The 19,180-nt window shown below is 41.7% G+C and overlaps 1 protein-coding gene across 1 annotated transcript; it reads right to left on the bottom strand.

Annotated features, from left to right (window-relative positions):
- Window positions 1–15,855: 15,855 nt before the first annotated feature.
- Window positions 15,856–18,370, bottom strand: LOC310682041 (uncharacterized protein; the record flags this gene model as incomplete). The annotated part of the gene is made up of 3 exons (XM_083450286.1): window positions 18,322–18,370; window positions 16,296–17,601; window positions 15,856–15,903 (listed from the first exon to the last, which is right to left on the bottom strand). The coding sequence occupies exons 2-3, from the start codon at window positions 17,553–17,555 to the stop codon at window positions 15,856–15,858; spliced, it is 1,308 nt and encodes a 435-aa protein (XP_083306412.1). The 5' UTR covers window positions 17,556–17,601; window positions 18,322–18,370.
- Between the last annotated feature and the right edge of the window lie 810 nt (window positions 18,371–19,180).

Below are 19,180 nucleotides of genomic sequence, written 5' to 3'. Positions count from 1 at the left end.
ACTGCAGTTTCTTGAAGATGGACTTCTGGCAAGCGATGGGCTGCACCTCACAACGGTTGGGAGGAATGTTTTTGCCAAAAAACTCAGAAACCTCATCAGGAGGGCTTTAAACTGACTAATGTGGGGGAGGGAGACAGTGCTCCTGAAGGTAGGAGTCTATCAATTGATGAAGATGATTATCCAAATGTCATAGACCAAATGGAGCAAACAGCAAGCAGACCTAGTGGTGGGAGGAAAAAATCCTTAAATAAGAGACACGGGGGAATGACTAATGGACTTCAATGTCTGTACACTAATGCACAAAGCATGGGAAATAAACAAGATGAGCTTGAGCTCTTGGTACAGCAAACTAAATATGACATAATAGGCATCACTGAAACCTGGTGGGATAAGTCCCACGATTGGAATGTAAAAATGGAGGGATACAATCTATTTCAGAGAAACAGACCAGACAAGAAAGGAGGAGGAGGGGCGTTATATGTCAGGGATGTGTATACCTGTGAAGAGATCCAAGATTTAGAACCTCAAAGCCAAAGTGAGAGCATTTGGGTCAAAATTAAGGGAGAGAAGAATAACAGTGACCTCATTGTGGGAGTTTACTATAGATCCCCAAGCCAAACGGAGGACATAGATGATGCCTTCCTGGAACAGATGGCCAAACATGCAAAAGGAAGGGAGATAGTAGTAATGGGGGACTTCAATTACCTGGATATTTGTTGGATGTCAAACTCAGCCAAGAGCATAAGGTCAAACAGATTCCTCACTGGCCTTGCAGACAACTTCATTGTCCAGAAAGTGGGAGAAGCAACAAGAGGAACAGCCATTTTAGATCTGGTCCTAACCAATGTCGATGACCTGGTTAATGGGGTAGAAGTGGAAGGATCATTAGGCGCAAGTGATCATGCTCTTCTGAAGTTTACTATACAATGGAAAGGAGCAGCCAAGCATACTAGGACTCAATTTCTTGACTTTAAGAAAGCCGACTTCATAAAACTTAGGGAAGTGCTGGTTGAGATCCCATGGACAGTAATACTAAAAGGAAAGGGAGTTCATGATGGCTGGGAGTTTGTTAAGAGGGAGATAGTAAAAGCACAACTTCAGGCAATACCAATGAGACGGAAACATGGAAGGTGCCTAAAGAAGCCAGGGTGGCTATCTAAAGAACTTTTAACTGAGTTAAGATTAAAAAAGGATGTGTACAAAAAATGGAAAAGGGGGGAAACCACCAAAGAGGAATTCAAACAAATAGCCAGCACGTGTAGACACAAAGTCAGAAAAGCTAAAGCACAGAATGAACTCAGGCTTGCTAGAGAGGTTAAAAGCAACAAAAAAGGATTTTATGGGTATGTTCGTAGCAAAAGGAAGAACAAAGAAATAGTGGGGTCACTCAGAGGAGAAGATGGTGAAATGCAAACAGGGGACACAGAAATGGGCTGAACTCCTCAATGCCTTCTTTGCCTCAGTCTTCTCCGATAAAGAAAACAATGCCCGACCTGAAGAATTTGGAGCAAATGATTCAGTAGAGAAAACACAGCCCAGAATAACTAAGGAGATAGTACAAGAATACTTGGCTAGTTTAGATGTATTCAAGTCTCCAGGGCCAGATGAACTGCATCCAAGAGTATTAAAAGAACTGGCAGATGTGATCTCAGAACCACTGGCAATCATTTTTGAGAATTCCTGGAGAACAGGCGAAGTCCCAGCAGACTGGAGAAGGGCAAATGTTGTCCCTATTTTCAAAAAGGGGAAAAGAGAGGACCCAAATAATTACCGCCCAGTCAGTCTGACATCAATACCAGGGAAGATTCTGGAGCAGATCATTAAGCGAACAGTCTGTGAGCACCTAGAAAGGAATGCTGTGATCACCAATAGTCAGCATGGATTTCTGAAAAATAAGTCATGTCAGACGAACCTGATCTCATTTTTTGACAGAATTACAAGCCTGGTAGATGAAGGGAACACAGTGGATGTAGTCTACCTTGATTTCAGCAAGGCATTTGACAAGGTGCCCCATGATATTCTTGTAAAGAAGCTGGTAAAATGCGGTCTTGACTATGCTACCACTCAGTGGATTTGTAACTGGCTGACTGACCGGACCCAAAGGGTGCTCATCAATGGTTCCTCTTCATCCTGGAGAAGAGTGACTAGTGGGGTGCCACAGGGTTCTGTCTTGGGCCCGGTCTTATTCAACATCTTTATCAACGACTTGGATGATGGACTCAAGGGCATCCTGATCAAATTTGCAGATGACACCAAACTGGGAGGGGTGGCTAACACCCCAGAGGACAGGATCACACTTCAAAACGACCTTGACAGATTAGAGAACTGGGCCAAAACAAACAAGATGAATTTTAACAGGGAGAAATGTAAAGTATTGCACTTGGGCAAAAAAAATGAGAGGCACAAATACAAGATGGGTGACACCTGGCTTGAGAGCAGTACATGTGAAAAGGATCTAGGAGTCTTGGTTGACCACAAACTTGACATGAGCCAACAGTGTGACGCGGCAGCTAAAAAAGCCAATGCAATTCTGGGCTGCATCAATAGGAGTATAGCATCTAGATCAAGGGAAGTTATAGTGCCACTATATTCTGCTCTGGTCAGACCTCACCTGGAGTACTGTGTCCAGTTCTGGGCACCACAGTTCAAGAAGGACACTGACAAACTGGAACGTGTCCAGAGGAGGGCAACCAAAATGGTCAAAGGCCTGGAAACGATGCCTTATGAGGAACGGCTAAGGGAACTGGGCATGTTTAGCCTGGAGAAGAGGAGGTTAAGGGGGGATATGATAGCCATGTTCAAATATATAAAAGGATGTCACATAGAGGAGGGAGAAAGGTTGTTTTCTGCTGCTCCAGAGAAGCGGACACGGAGCAATGGATCCAAACTACAAGAAAGAAGATTCCACCTAAACATTAGGAAGAACTTCCTGACAGTAAGAGCTGTTCGACAGTGGAATTTGCTGCCAAGGAGTGTGGTGGAGTCTCCTTCTTTGGAGGTCTTTAAGCAGAGGCTTGACAGCCATATGTCAGGAGTGCTCTGATGGTGTTTCCTGCTTGGCAGGGGGTTGGACTCGATGGCCCTTGTGGTCTCTTCCAACTCTATGATTCTATGATTCTATGATTCAAACTTTTAGAAGACTGAAGGCAGCCCTGTTTAGGGAAGCTTTTAATGTTTAATAGGTTATTGTATTTTAGTGTTTTGTTGGAAGCCGCCCAGAGTGGCTGGGGAAACCCAGCAGAAGGGTGGGGCATAAATAGTAAATTATTATTATTATTATTATTATTACTACTACTACTACTACTACAATAACAAAAAACATTAGCACAATTATCAGCACCCAAGCTGTTCTCTTATTTTTCCCAAGCACCTTTTATTAATGTTTTCATTCATCTTATTGTAATTTGATATGTTTTATACGCCTTTGGTGTATTTTTATGAAAAGTTTGTCTATAAATATTTAAATTCATAAATAAATAAATGGGAATGTACGCTTCTCCTCTGATGTACAAGCTATGCACACACACATGCAAATGTCCACAGCAGAGGATTGCACCCATAAAAATGAAGTCGAAATGGCTTATTTTTAAAGGAATGAGAAAATCTCAGGGCTGAATGAGATGAAAGAAAGGAAACCCTCATGTTTTGGACAGAAGACAAGACTCCATACAGCCTCATCCATCTGCTGCACAGTACAACAAAGGCAGCATAACATTTGTCTGGAATTATAGCCCAGTTTGACTGAAAAGCAATGGACAGGTTTGCTTCCGCGGAAATTAGTCTCAGGCATATTTCCAAAGTTGAATGCACTGTAGATGCATCCATCTAATTTTTTTTGGGAAATCTGACTCCCTTTGTGAAAGTTTCCCATTTTATGAGACAAGGTTAAAAGGATAGACTAGATCTGTGATCGGATATGGGCCACCATTTTGGTCTGAAATCCAAATCATACAATAGCATGTAGATTCACATTTAACCAAAGTTATACATAAGCTGAAAGTGAATTAGAATACTATATTCCTGATCCGAGAAGAATTCAATGAAATCCAAGAAAAAATGGTGGGACTACCATAGAACCTTATTTTGGAAAGGTAGATTACACCATTTCCCCATCAAACATTGCTTGTTCTCAGAGGTTTCAGACCTGACATCAAGAACCTGACATCAACTTACTGTGTAAGTTCCATCAAATGTTTTAAAGGTGCTTTGACATTTAAACCCGTAATATTGGGAATACCTGCAATCCGGAGCCAAAATCAGCCAATAAAGCCATCCTGGTGACCTTCACGCAGGATGAAGTATGCTGAAGGGCCTTTTCAGTAGTGGCTCCCTTCTTACTGTAGAACCCCTTCCATACTGAGGTCCATCTGGCCCCAACTCTATAGTTTTAGGAGGCATCTTTTCAATGGCAGCTTGGCAAAGTGACATGATTGCTGCTGCCATTATTGATTTGCATTTAAGGGTTTGTTGCTGTATGTTCTAAAGGATGGTGCTGTTTTAGGATTTATTTATTTATTTGATTTTGTTGTAACCTTCCCTGTGGCTTATGCAAAGGGTGATAGTATATAAATTATATAAAATGAATAAATATATAAATTATTTGAAAATAATAATAATAATTTGTTATCAGGTGGAATTTAATGTTTCATGGACTTCAGCACTTCAAATAGGATTCTACCTTATTTTCTTCCCTCTGCAACCTCTTGTACACAACCAAAATCTGCTCGGGGACAGACAGACAGATTTTTCCAACTCTGTTTGGTATCATTTTTTTACTTCATTGCTTCCTTTTTGTTCTTTCACCTGCTTAGTGCTTCCAGTCTTGAGTGGCTTAGTCTCATGGGTGATCCCAGCGAAGCACCAATCGCACCATGAATGTAAGCTGAGCCTACTGAGCAGAATCGAATACCCTTGTTCTGTTAGCTCTATTACATTTGTGCAATAGAACTTCCCCTATCTCCTCACCACATATGTGCCCCATGCTCTCCTGAAATCTGCTCTCAAGGGGGGGGGGCACCAGCTCAAATTTAGGAGGCACATTGGGGAGTAGTGGATGGAAAGTTCTGTTGCACAAGAACAAATCCAATGGAATGAATGGCTTAGCACTACTTTGGATACAATACACAGTTTCCTACTGGTAAGACTTTCCTGCTGTTCTAATACCCAAAATTTAGGTCTGTATCATAATCAGATTCATCCAGTGCCTGCCACGAGCCATCGCTCCCTGCCAGTACACATCCTTCCAAAGCTAAAACAATCCAATAAAATAAAAACCTCTTCTTACCTTTGAGGAGAGCAAGTAACCAGTGGCTGGGAAGGGTCCCTAGAAATAGGATTGCACTTGCCATCTTTAATTGGAAACAGTGTTGCTGGGCATGACTAGGACTAATATTTTCTGTCCAGCAAGCATAGGAATATACTTTCCTCTTCCTAACTATTCAGTTTGGGAGCCATTGTTGTTTTTGTTGTTTAGTCGTTCAGTCGTGTCCGACTCGTCGTGACCCCATGGACCAGAGCACGCCAGGCACTTCTGTCTTCCACTGCCACCCGCAGTTTGGTCAGATTCATGTTTGTAGCTTCGAGAACACTGTCTAACCATCTCGTCCTCTGTCGTCCCCTTCTCCTTGTGCCCTCCATCTTTCCCAACATCAGGGTCTTTTCCAGTGAGTCTTCTCTTCTCATGAGGTGGCCAAAGTATTGGAGCCTCAGCTTCAGGATCTGTCCTTCCAGTGAGCACTCAGGACTGATTTCCTTAAGAATGGATGCGTTTGATCTTCTTCACTGCCCCTTCATGGATCACTGCCTTGCCGTGGCGAAGGGGCTTGAAGAACTCAGAGAAGCTATGAACTATGCCGAGCAGGGCACCCAAGATGAACAGGTCATAGTGGAGAGTTTTGACCAAACGTGATCCACCTGGAGCAGGAACCGGCAAGCCACTCCAGTATCCCTGCCAAGAAAACGCCATGGACAAAGACAACAGGCATATTGGGAGCCATAGGAAATTTCAAATCCCATGCTCCACAGCAGGAATTGATACAAAGAAGCATGCATAACAGCTCAAATGCCAGGTAAGGATGAGGCTCTTTTCCTATTGTTTTCTTCCTGAGTGTGCATCTTTCATCTGGTGGTGGTTGTTTAAGCTATTTTGATTGTAGTTGTTTCCTGTACAGTGGTACCTCAGGTTAAGTACTTAATTTGTTCCAGAGGTCCGTACTTAACCTGAAACTGTTCTTAACCTGAAGCACCACTTTAGCTAATGGGGCCTCCTGCTGCTGCCACGCCGCTGGAGCACAATTTCTGTTCTCATCCTGAAGCAAAGTTCTTAACCTGAAGCACTATTTCTGGGTTAGTGGAGTCTGTAACCTGAAGCGTATGTAACCTGAAGCATACGTAACCTGAGGTACCACTGTATATGCATCTGTCTTGCTTTGATCTTCTTTAGTACCTTTAAAAGAACCATGCCGTCCTGAGATATTCTTGCAATATTAACTGGGAATGATTTATGAGGACACTGCTAATGGATATTCTTAACCCTACTTGAAACCAAATATAGATTCAGGTTGGAAGGTGGGAGTAAAACTCAGCAGGAACACTTATTATGCCAAGGCAAGCATCACAATACAGAAAATAAAAATAAGAAGCCTTCTCCCAGTACGCAATATGAAGCAGCGATTTCCAGATGCCTGGATTTTTCAGGAATAATTATAGCAGCTCCCATAAAACATAAACAGACAAGGTCAGTTCTTACAATTGTTTAGTCGAATTCAGTTCAGTGTATTCAGTTGTGTCAAGTGGTCCATGCATTGTGAGATTTATATAACCTTTGTACTGCCCTTCACAATTGTCATGAATAAGGAGTTGTTTCCATTCTGGAAACAAGAACAAAAAAGGCAAGCTATATATATTGCAACTTCGTACATTGCTTTTCCCCCTTCCTAATTGATGACGGAAGGCAGGGGAGATGTTCATAAGTTCCAAGTATTAACAAATATCATTAAAAAGGTAAAAAAGGTAAAGGACCCCTGGTCAGTTAAGTCCAGTCAAAGGTGACAATGGGGTTGCGACGCTCATCTCGCTTTCAGGCCAAGGGAGCCGGCGTTTGTCCACAGACAGTTTTCCGGGTCATGTGGCCAGCATGACTAAACCGCTTCTGGCACAAGGGGACACCATGACGGAAACCAGAGCACATGGAAATGTCGTTTACCTTCTCGCCGCAGTGGTACCTATTTATCCACTTGCACTGTCATGCTTTCGAACTGCTAGGTTGGCAGGAGTTGGGACCGAGCAACGGGAGCTCACCCTGTCACGGGGATTCAAACCACCGACCTTCTGATTAGCAAGCCCAAGAGGCTCTGTGGTTGAACCTGAAAGGATCCCCCACCTCACATAACGGAGCACTAAAAAAGTTATACCCACCTGCAGTCTGAAGTGGCACAGTTCATTTTACCACTTCATTTGCTATCATTCTCATTACCAGTCGTATTCCGTTAATGAATCACCGTTCAGATGCATCTCAAAGTGATTTTCCCAACACACCATTAAAAACACCTACACATAGTTTTTACAACAGTCGAAAAAGACAGCTAAATATAGGTTTAAAAGCAAGGCAAGATGAACAGCTAAGGCAAAGACCTTTTCACCCAGTTGGGAAAGCTTGTTGAAATGAAAATGTTTTCAGTTGTTCCTGGAAAGTACTGATGTGAGTGCCTGTTGTATCCCAACAGGGATGCTATTCCACAAAACAAGGGCAGTGACACTGAAAACCCTGCTCCAAATTACTGTGATATTTTAGGGACTTCGAAGAGATGTTTCCAGTGTTTTAAGGACTTAAAAGAGAAACTCTTCTGAAGAACGTAGTAACCTACTTAATATATAAGGAATAAAGTTATCTCTTACGTAACCGGGTCCTGGGCTGTATAGGGTTTTATAAGTTCGTACCAAAAATTGAGCTTTGCATTGCAGCAGATTGACAGCTAGTGCAGATCCTGCCAGAATGTTGGGAGTAGTTTACTCCATGTATCCTATTTACAGCCTCTGGAACAGTCTCAATAGCAGATCCACTTACTGTGCTACTGTGGCTTAGCCACTGGGTTTTTTGTCTTTCTGTATCTGAGTTGTCACCACTGAACTTTTCTTTAAAAATATAGATTTCCATTCTGAATAAACTTATCATTTAGTACTTTTCTATCACCAACAATGTATGGGTTATTCAGGAATATCTCCTTCTGAATTTTTTTATTTCCTCTAATGTACAGATTGAACAATTAAAAACTAAACTATATTCCTGCCTCCCTCCAATCCCCTATAAGTCTCGTGAAAAGTCAAACTATAAGAAGAATCCTGCTGGAAGGATCAGATAGTCCTGTTTCCTGTTTCCTACAGTGAGTACAAAATATAGTCTGAAGCTCAGCATCAAAAAAACTAAGATCATGGCCACTGGGCCCATCACCTCCTGGCAAAGAGAAGGGGAAGAAATGGAGGCAGTGAGAGATTTTACTTTCTTGGGCTCCATGATCACTGCAGATGGTGACAGCGGTCATGAAATTAAAAGATGCCTGCTTCTTGGGAGAAAAGCAATGACAAACCTAGACAGCATCTTAAAAAGCAGAGACATCACCTTGCTAACAAAGGCCAGTATAGTTAAGGCCATGGTTTTCCCAGTAGTGATGTATGGAAGTGAGAGCTGGACCATAAAGAAGGCTGATCGCCGAAGAATTGATGCTTTTGAATTATGGTGCTGGAGGAGACTCTTGAGACTCCCATGGACTGCAAGAAGATCAAATGTATCCATTCTTAAGGAAATCAGCCCTGAGTGCTCACTGGAAGGACAGATCGTGAAGCTGAGGCTCCAATACTCTGGCCACCTCATGAGAAGAGAAGACTCCCTGGAAAAGACCCTGATGTTGGGAAAGATGGAGGGCACAAGGAGAAGGGGATGACAGAGGACGAGATGGTTAGACAGTGTTCTTGAAGCTACAAACATGAATCTGACCAAACTGCGGGTGGCAGTGGAAGACAGGAGTGCCTGGCGTGCTCTGGTCCATGGGGTCACGAAGAGTCGGACATGACTGAACGACTAAACAACAAAAACAACAATGGCTCCCAAACTGAATAGTTAGGAAGAGGAAAGTATATTCCTATGCTTGCTGGACAGAAAATAGTAGTCCTAGTCATGCCCAGCAACACTGTTTCCAATTAAAGATAGCAAGTGCAATCCTATTTCTAGGGACCCTTCCCAGCCACTGGTTACTTGCTCTCCTTCTCAAAGGTAAGAAGAGGTTTTTATTTTATTGGAATGTTTTAGCTTTGGAAGGATGTGTACTGGCAGGGAGCGATGGCTCGTGGCAGGCACTGGATGAATCTGATTATAATACAGACCTAAATTTTGGGTATTAGAACAGCAGGAAAGTCTTACCAGTAGGAAACTGTGTATTGTATCCAAAGTAGTGCTAAGCCATTCATTCCATTGGATTTGTTCTTGTGCAACAGAACTTCCCATCCACTACTCCCCAATGTGCCTCCTAAATTTGAGCTGCCCCCCCCCCCCTTGAGAGCAGATTTCAGGAGAGCATGGGGGACATGTGTGGTGAGGAGACAGGGGGAGTTCTATTGCACAAATGTAATAGTGCTAACAGAACAAGGGTATTTGATTCTGCTCAATGGGCTCAGCTTACATTCACGGTGCGATCAGTGCTTCGCTGGGGTCATCCATGAGACTAAGCCACTCAAGACTGGAAGCACTAAGCAGGTGAAAGAACAAAAAGGAAGCAATGAAGTAAAAAAATGATACCAAACAGAGTTGGGAAAATCTGTCTGTCTGTCCCCAAGCAGATTTTGGTTGTGTACAAGAGGTTGCAGAGGGAAGAAAATAACGTAGAATCCTATTTGAAGTGCTGAAGTCCATGAAACATTAAATTCCACCTGATAACAAATTATTATTATTATTTTAAAAGAATTTATATATTTATTCATTTTAGATAATTTATATACTATCACCCTTTGCATAAGCCACAGGGAAGGTTACAACAAAATCAAATAAATAAATAAATCCTAAAACAGCACCATCCTTTAGAACACACAGCAACTAAACAACAAAAACAGTGACCAACCAGATGCCTGTGGAAAAACCACCAACAGGACATAAGCACAAAGCACGCTCACACTTTGGTTCCTGAGTGTCTAGTCTCCAGAGACATGTTGTCTCTAATATTGGAGTTAACCATTACAACACTGATTTGGGGGAGGGCAGAGGAACTCTCAATGTAACTATCACTTATAAATGAAGATGCCCATATGTTGAGTTTAATGTGCAGCTCAAGCATTAATTAAACCTTATGAAGGTATTAAAAACATTAAGGCTTTATTAAACTGTAGTAGCTGTCTTGACATCACAAAGGGATGTGATGGAGAACATGTGGATTTTCTGCTAACTGGAGGGGGGTTCCATACAAAGTATGGCATGCTAAATGCATCTCATAATACCTTTGGAGCAAATTCATATTTTGCATCTTCAGCATTCTGTGCAGTCAGTGGGGAAGATGGGGAAGAGCTGAAAATTTAGGCGACTTTGCTTGCCTTCTGCTTTCCTTTGAACCTAAGCCTTATAAAACATTGAACATTTTCACCTCCCACAGGCAAAGAGCTTAACCAGCTCTCATTCTAGATCCGGTTATTTAACCCTCAGAATAATTTCCTAGTGGAATTTCTTTATTAGCATTTTTAAAAGTTTTTGATTATAGTGTGATAACTTCATTAACCTCATCATCAGTTCACCAGCTCGGTGGAATTGACCAGTCAGGAAGTGTGTATGACAATGCAAATGATTGCACAATACTCTAATGAATTCTGACTGTGTTATTACGTTTAAATAATTGATTGGGCTCTTGCTAAGAAATCTAGGCTTAAACATTAGTCCTGAAGCTATTCCACATTGCAACATAAATATTACAGAAAATCCAAGAATGCCGCCAGTTGTATGGGGCCAAATATCACATTCAAGAGTAGGGAAGGTTAATTGAAACATGTATCTCGTTAATATTGGCAGTCCAGTCTGAGGCTGTTCTGCAGTTTGGTGGTGTCATGCTCCTCTCTTCATCATTACAAGCTTCTCAGTTTAACTTTTTGGTACAGGCAGATTATTGTTAAGCAGTGACTTGTGAGTAGGGATTAATGAATATACCAATTTGGGGTTTTCTCAATTTTTGCCCAGTCTTTTTAATATATTTTTTGTATGCAGTTTTGCTCAATATACACATTTTTGCAAAGTTATTTCCCCTACTAAAATATGCATTTATATGCACACTTTACATGTGTACAGATGTTGCCAGCTTTACATGTATATGCATTTGTGAACACATTACTTAGCTAGCAAACTGCATTGCAAAATTCAGAGAAGTATGAAATTTGAAGCATGGCTCTGCTTCAGTTTGTGTCTTCTTTTCGAAACTGTGCCTTTAAGTGCAAAATGAGTCAAATCCCTACTTGTGAGTTGGCTCACTGAAAGCCTATCAACATCTGCTACAGAGTGCCATTGCATGTTGTGGTGGACAGTGGAGAAACACATTACATTCACTAGAACAGTGGTTCTCAACCTGTGGATCCCCAGATGTTGTTGGACTACAACTACCATTATCCCCGAGTTCTGGCCTTGCTAGCTAGGGGTGATGGGAGTTGTACTTCAGCAACATCTGGGGACCCACAGGTTGAGAAAGGCTGGACTAGAAAGTGATGGGAAATCACCAAGTAGATGTGTAGCTACTGTCTCAGAACTATGGATGCTGAGCAGATGACCACCCAACAGAAGTCTCTGGCTTCATGGCCCACACTTGGGCACTGCTAGCCATGGATTAGCCTTGGTAATGTGGATCCAAATCAAGACTTCATTTGAGGGCATTCCACTATGCTACATTCTACAATGGTAGGCTTACTGGGCAGTGGCAGGAGAAGGCAGCAGAAGCACTTTGATCAGCTCAAAGCAGCTTGAACCCACCCTTTTAATCTCCCCCAATATCCTGGGGTGATTCCTGCCTGCAAACCTGGGTGGAAACCACATCATTGTAGGGAATTAGAACAGCAGCTCCACAGGACCCAGAGCGCTCAGGGCAGGCATGAAAACAGCTGAGAACCCATCATCTGTATTGACTCCAAGACTGCAGCAAACTGCCTCATAATCCACTGTTAATACCTATATAAGTAAAATAAATGTAGTGTAAATACAGGGATGGGAAACACTTGTTGTTGTTGTTGGGATAATATTTTCAGGGTCACATGCTGGTGGCAGACCAAGGCCAAAGACAGTGGTGGATAGAACCAGATTCCAAACCACTATTAGGGCTTTCTCATTCTCTCACAGTCTTTCTGACACCCATTTTCTTAGTTTTCTGGTACCTGCTTCTCTTTTTCTCCCCTTCCCCACCCAGTGGGTTCTTGTGAGTTGGGTAGATTGCTCTTGCCAGAGGTTTGGACTGATAACTTACAGAGGGCTCACTCACTTCCTTCCATCACTCTATACACTTCAACCTTCTTCCTATTTCTCTCTTCTCTTACTTTCTCCCCCAGGGATTCCTTCACCCACATAGAGGCCAAGAGCCATGCATCCTTTGTGCAACAGACTGTTCATCCCTCCTGAAAGTCATTCACACTAAAGATGTACAGATCACATCCTTCCAATTCCAGCTATCAAGGGATGGTTGAGGGGCGCAGCAACTATATTACTGTTGTGAGATACTTTTCTCACAATCTGACCCAACGTGACTTGGGTTAGAAACAATTTAATGTAGGAAAAATGAACAGCTGAAATGATTGTTCTGAGGGAGAAGATAGCTAATATGGTTATCTTGTAAGAATGATAGTGCCCTTGTATTGGATTTTAAAATAAACATTTTTTTTCCAGTCTTAACTTTTTCTCTCCCTGCCCCCCAACCTTTTTACTCCATGGGCTGGTATTCATTTTTACTTTCTCTTATGGGGTTTGGCCTATGGGTTTTGTAATTTAAAACCCCCAAACATGGGTTGGATTGAATTGCATTTATGTTAATCTCCGTGAATGATTAAAATCAATGATCCATATAATTAATTAGTACTCCATTTAAATATTCTCTTTTTTGATGTGTTTATTGTAGGTTATATATTTGTTAACATTTCTCTATGCTTTTAATTGCTTTTTTCATTTTAAGAACTTTTAAAAAAATGTTTGAAATGATTTCAAAAGAAAGTAACTTTATCAAAACAGTTGAGTCTTCCTTCAAAATCCCTGAAATGTTTTGTAGCAAAGGATTCCCAGGATTCACCTCACAGGGTTTTTGTGAGCTTTTAATGTTTGATGTATCAGTATTTTAATATTCTTTTGGAAGCCACCCAGAGTGGCTGGGGAAACCCAGCCAGATGGGCAGGGTATAAATAATAAATTATTATTATTATTATTATTATTATTATTATTATTATTATTATTATTTTGTTAGGATGGAAATGGAAGGGGGAAACAACTTGAGCTCTTTGGAGAAAAGGTAGAATTTCAATGTTATAAGTACATAAAAATGCATATATTAATGAAAACGTTTGTATTACACATAATTGCATGCAAAACTGTATTTTAGGATAAATTTCCTGAAAACATTTCATGAGGAATGTACGTGCATGTGTGTGTGTGTGTTCACAAACAGATGTGGAAATGTAGAGAATTGAATTTAAGATTGGAGAAATGTGAAACAGAGAAAAACATAAATCAACAGATTCAACAATCCCTATACTGGAGGGGGATTTGGGGTAAGCCATAGATCTGAATGATCCCATTCACTCAGCACAGATGGGAGGAATCTAGGTCAGTCCTGGAGCTGGGGAAATGGATTGTCGTCCATTGTTGCACATAGGAGAGAAATTGGTTACTGAAAAGACCCTGAGATCGAGAGGCACTACTTCACTCTCAATTCCACACTGCCAGGGCCTTGGTTGAGGCAGCTGGTTTGCCCCTGGTTCTCTCGCCTTGGTCATGAGGTGGTGAGAATGGTTACCTTCTTCTCCTGTGCAAACTACACACAGCACTCAAAGAGGAAGTTGGAGGGGTGGAGCTCTTTCCCACTTCCTCTTTCAGTTCTATGTGTTTTTCAAGGTTCAGATTCATTCCAACTTTTAATCAGATTCTCCATAAAAGTGAAATGTTGTGTATGGTTTCTCCCTTTCTGTCTCACCTGTGGGCAGTGGGGAGAAATTCCAATTGTGTGCATGAACCTTTTTTCAAAAAAAGATTATAAAACCATTTGGAGAAATTATCAGGTGGTGTGTGGCCTGTCCATCTTTTTCAGACAATGTGAGGTTTTATATTTTGAACAAAGCTGAATAGACTGAAGAAATCACACAAAACCTCCAGACTTTTAAGCCTAAGCTTTCTAAAAATATATATGATTTATTGGATTTCTTATCCACCCTTTGCAATAAGGTCTCAGGGTGGGTTGCAACAATATAAAAATACAAGGTTGAAATTGCAATCAAAAGAAGAGCGTTGGCATATGACAAAAGCCATACAATGAAGATTCTAGACTTCTATGGGGGAAGGGGATTCCATAGCTTAGGAGCTGTCACGGAAAATGACCTCTCCTGAGCTATTGCCCCCTGAACTTTTGTAAATAGTAAAACTAACAAGAGAGCCCACTCTATGAATCTTAATACCTAAGTGGATCTTTAGGGAAGGAGGCATGTTTTTCAGATATTTATGAAACTGAAGCATAAGTGTGACTGATCCAACAGTTGCTGCCTATTGTAATACAGTAGCTTCAGTTTCAATATCTAATTGATGGCTTGGGGAGATTTCTGAAATGGAAGAGACTATAAAAATTCTCTTCTCATCTAATGATGGGAACGTGGGCAAGTGGCATTAAATTCTCATCAACTATGTTGGCTAAAAGTTTATATATTCCAGCCAAATAACTCAATGTAAAATCAAGAACAGCAAAGGACATGCTTGAACTTTAATGTGCTGACATTTGGTAACAAAAAATAGGAGGTAGTTTTACTCAAAGTAGATCTATTGAAATTAATGAACCGAATTACCCTAGGATAGGAACTAAAAAGAACTGAAATTACCTATCAAATAAGAAGAATCTTTTCCCAAATGTCTAACATTGAGTAAATGGTGAATACTTGTTTGAATTAATGGCTTCTCATTTGCTAAGCAAGCTTTACTTGGGGTATATTGACAATCATGCGAAAGGAGTGAAAGGATAATAGAATCACACACACTCTTTTGTGTGTGTGTGTGTGTGTGTGTGTGTGTGGTCATTGATTTCTCTGAATGCTGAGGTTTTGCAGATGCAATGAAGGCACCTCCCAACTGTATGAAGTAGTAGTTCTTCTCAGACCAAATCACTTCATTAGAAATTTCTGAGCTGTTGTCTCTAGAGGTGGGAATAGCCACAAGCAGTGATAAGACAGTGATCCCAGTAATGAGTAGTAAAGAATGAAGGACCTTCAAAGGCTGCCCTGAAATCACAACTGATGGAATATCAAGGGCAGCATATTTTAGATGGATTTCCCCCTTCTAAACTCTTACAGATATGTATCTCATTATTTCTAAGTAGCATGTTCCACTTTGATATATCTCCCCGTGAATATTTTCCTGAGGTGTGTTAGAAAGATGGCATGCATCATTTCATCATGCTTTCATAGCCCTTCAGAACAGATCACCAACTGATGGATAATCTAAGACCCTTAAGGTAGTGAGAGGAGCTACAAAATGATACCGCTGAAGGCAGTGATAAAGAAAGTGTAGACATAGGGGGAAAGTTCATCTTTATGCTCCCCCCCCCCCAATAGATCAAAACAAAAGCATCAGAGAGCTGAATATGTTGCTACAGCACATTTTCATTCGCACTGGGTCTGCTGTCGGGCATTGCTAGCTGTTGTATTCATCTGTTGAGAGTTTAGAATTGCTTTTAAGCATTGATTCTTTCCAAAAGTTTGAGCTTGTTTCACAGAATGTGGAAACAAAAGACTGATGTTAGCAAACATTTCATTTTAATACAGGATTTTAACCAGTTGGGAAAATCATTCACACACACACACACACACACACACACACATATATATATATATATATATATATATATATATATATATGCTTTCGTAGATTTTCACGGGTACAGGAATGCAGGTTTTGGTGTCCTCGGGTGTCTTCCCGTGTAAAAGTTGGGGTGTCTAGGCGACGTTTCGACGAGGTCTCACTCGTCATCTTCAGGCTGGTGCTTTCGGCTTCTTGTTACTGGAACAGAGCAGGATCTTAGTGTTTGAGTTCCTATAAATACTGTTGAGGAGGTGTGGTGTATAGTCTCCAATGTTCTGGGCAGAGAGGAGGTTCCCAGGCTAGTGTGCCTTTTCTTCTTTTGTTCCTTAATTACTTGAGGGATATCTTGAGTGATTTCTTGAGTGATTTCCTGAATCCCACTTAGGTGGGTCATTAGGTGTGGATTAGTTGCTAAAGCCTTCGTGTCTTGAACTCTTGAACTTTGTGAAGAGTTTTTCTGAGAAGATGGCTGTACTGCACTTGGTTGTGCTCTGGCTTGGCTTCGTGTATAGGGGCGAGCTGTGGTTTTGTGGCCTGTGCCAGCCAGATCTGTGTAGGGATTGCAGGGGGGTGCAGCATCCGGAGGTGCCACCCTGGTTTGGCTACTGGATGGTGTCTGTAATTTATCTGTGGAGAGGGTCTGGGTTTGGGTCTGGTGTGGTTGATTGGTGATGGCGTTCTGTGTGCCTCTGGATCTGGTGTCAGATTTTGTGGGGAGGGCTAATTTCCAGATGTCTGGCAAGCGGGATGTGTCGTCACGCTTGTTCATGTTGTGAGGGTGTTTCTCTATCTCGATGGCTTCCATGATTATTCTCTTGTGGTGATGTTCCATGTTAAAGAGCAATTTGGAATCTGCAAAATTAATTTCGTGTCCTGTTTCTTTCATGTGTTGGAAAAGAGAGGAAGTTTTTTCTTCTTTTTTGACGGCATTCTTGTGTTCTGCGATACGTGCATTTATTCGTCTGTTTGTTTGTCCAATGTACGTGGCTGGGCAGACTTTGCAGGGTATTTCATAGACCCCTTGGTTTTCCAACTGAATTTTATCCTTGGGGTTTCTGAGGATATTGGCTATTTTTTGGTTGGTGCAAAAGGCTGTTTTGATATTGTGTTTATGGAGGATTTTGCTAATTTTATCTGTAGTGCCCTTGATATAAGGAAGGAGGGCTATGCCATTGTTTTCTTCTGTGTCTTGGTTTTTGGGGGGTGTTTCTTTTTGGATTAGCTTCGTAACCCTGTTTTGCTGGTATCCATTGGCAATTAACACATTTGAGAGATTTTGTAACTCAGTTGTCAAGTGGTCTTCGTCAGCCAGGCGTTTGGTTCTGGAGATGAGAGTCTTGGCTACGGAGTTTATTTGTGCAGGGTGGTGGTGTGATTGTGCATGTAAGTAGCGGTTGGTGTGTGTTTTTTTCCGGTAGATAGTGTGTCCTAGGGAGCCATCAGGTTTTTTGTAGATTAGGACGTCAAGGAAGGGAAGTTGGTTGTTGGCTTCTATTTCCATAGTGAATTGTATTTTGGGGTGTAGGCTGTTGAGATGTGTGAGGAAGCTATCCAGTTTTTCCTTCCCGTGTGGCCAAATTACAAAGGTATCGTCAACATATCTGAGCCAAAGTTTGGGTTTGTGTTCTGACTTGTCTAAAGCATTGGTTTCAAAGTGTTCCATGTACAGGTTAGCGATGACCGGTGAGAGGGGTGATCCCATAGGTGCTCCTTCTATCTGTTTGTATCTTTGTCCATTGTGGATGAAGTACGTGTTGGTTAGGCAGTGGTTGGTCAGGTCCAAGATGTATTCGGGGGGATTGTATTTGTTTTGAATGGCTGTCAAGGCTTCATTAATGGGCACTTGTGTGAAGAGAGATACAACATCGAAGCTCACAAGTAGGTCATTGGGTTGTAGGTTTTGCTTCTTTATTGTTTCTATGAAGATACAAAGATACAAACAGATAGAAGGAGCACCTATGGGATCACCCCTCTCACCGGTCATCGCTAACCTGTACATGGAACACTTTGAAACCAATGCTTTAGACAAGTCAGAACACAAACCCAAACTTTGGCTCAGATATGTTGACGATACCTTTGTAATTTGGCCACACGGGAAGGAAAAACTGGATAGCTTCCTCACACATCTCAACAGCCTACACCCCAAAATACAATTCACTATGGAAATAGAAGCCAACAACCAACTTCCCTTCCTTGACGTCCTAATCTACAAAAAACCTGATGGCTCCCTAGGACACACTATCTACCGGAAAAAAACACACACCAACCGCTACTTACATGCACAATCACACCACCACCCTGCACAAATAAACTCCGTAGCCAAGACTCTCATCTCCAGAACCAAACGCCTGGCTGACGAAGACCACTTGACAACTGAGTTACAAAATCTCTCAAATGTGTTAATTGCCAATGGATACCAGCAAAACAGGGTTACGAAGCTAATCCAAAAAGAAACACCCCCCAAAAACCAAGACACAGAAGAAAACAATGGCATAGCCCTCCTTCCTTATATCAAGGGCACTACAGATAAAATTAGCAAAATCCTCCATAAACACAATATCAAAACAGCCTTTTGCACCAACCAAAAAATAGCCAATATCCTCAGAAACCCCAAGGATAAAATTCAGTTGGAAAACCAAGGGGTCTATGAAATACCCTGCAAAGTCTGCCCAGCCACGTACATTGGACAAACAAACAGACGAATAAATGCACGTATCGCAGAACACAAGAATGCCGTCAAAAAAGAAGAAAAAACTTCCTCTCTTTTCCAACACATGAAAGAAACAGGACACGAAATTAATTTTGCAGATTCCAAATTGCTCTTTAACATGGAACATCACCACAAGAGAATAATCATGGAAGCCATCGAGATAGAGAAACACCCTCACAACATGAACAAGCGTGACGACACATCCCGCTTGCCAGACATCTGGAAATTAGCCCTCCCCACAAAATCTGACACCAGATCCAGAGGCACACAGAACGCCATCACCAATCAACCACACCAGACCCAAACCCAGACCCTCTCCACAGATAAATTACAGACACCATCCAGTAGCCAAACCAGGGTGGCACCTCCGGATGCTGCACCCCCCTGCAATCCCTACACAGATCTGGCTGGCACAG

Source organism: Podarcis tiliguerta (assembly GCF_965153285.1).
Source record: "Podarcis tiliguerta genome assembly, chromosome: 7".
Lineage (NCBI taxonomy): Eukaryota > Metazoa > Chordata > Lepidosauria > Squamata > Lacertidae > Podarcis > Podarcis tiliguerta.
The sequence above is the reverse complement of the archived record's forward strand: the minus strand, read 5'-3'. Positions and strand labels throughout refer to the sequence as shown.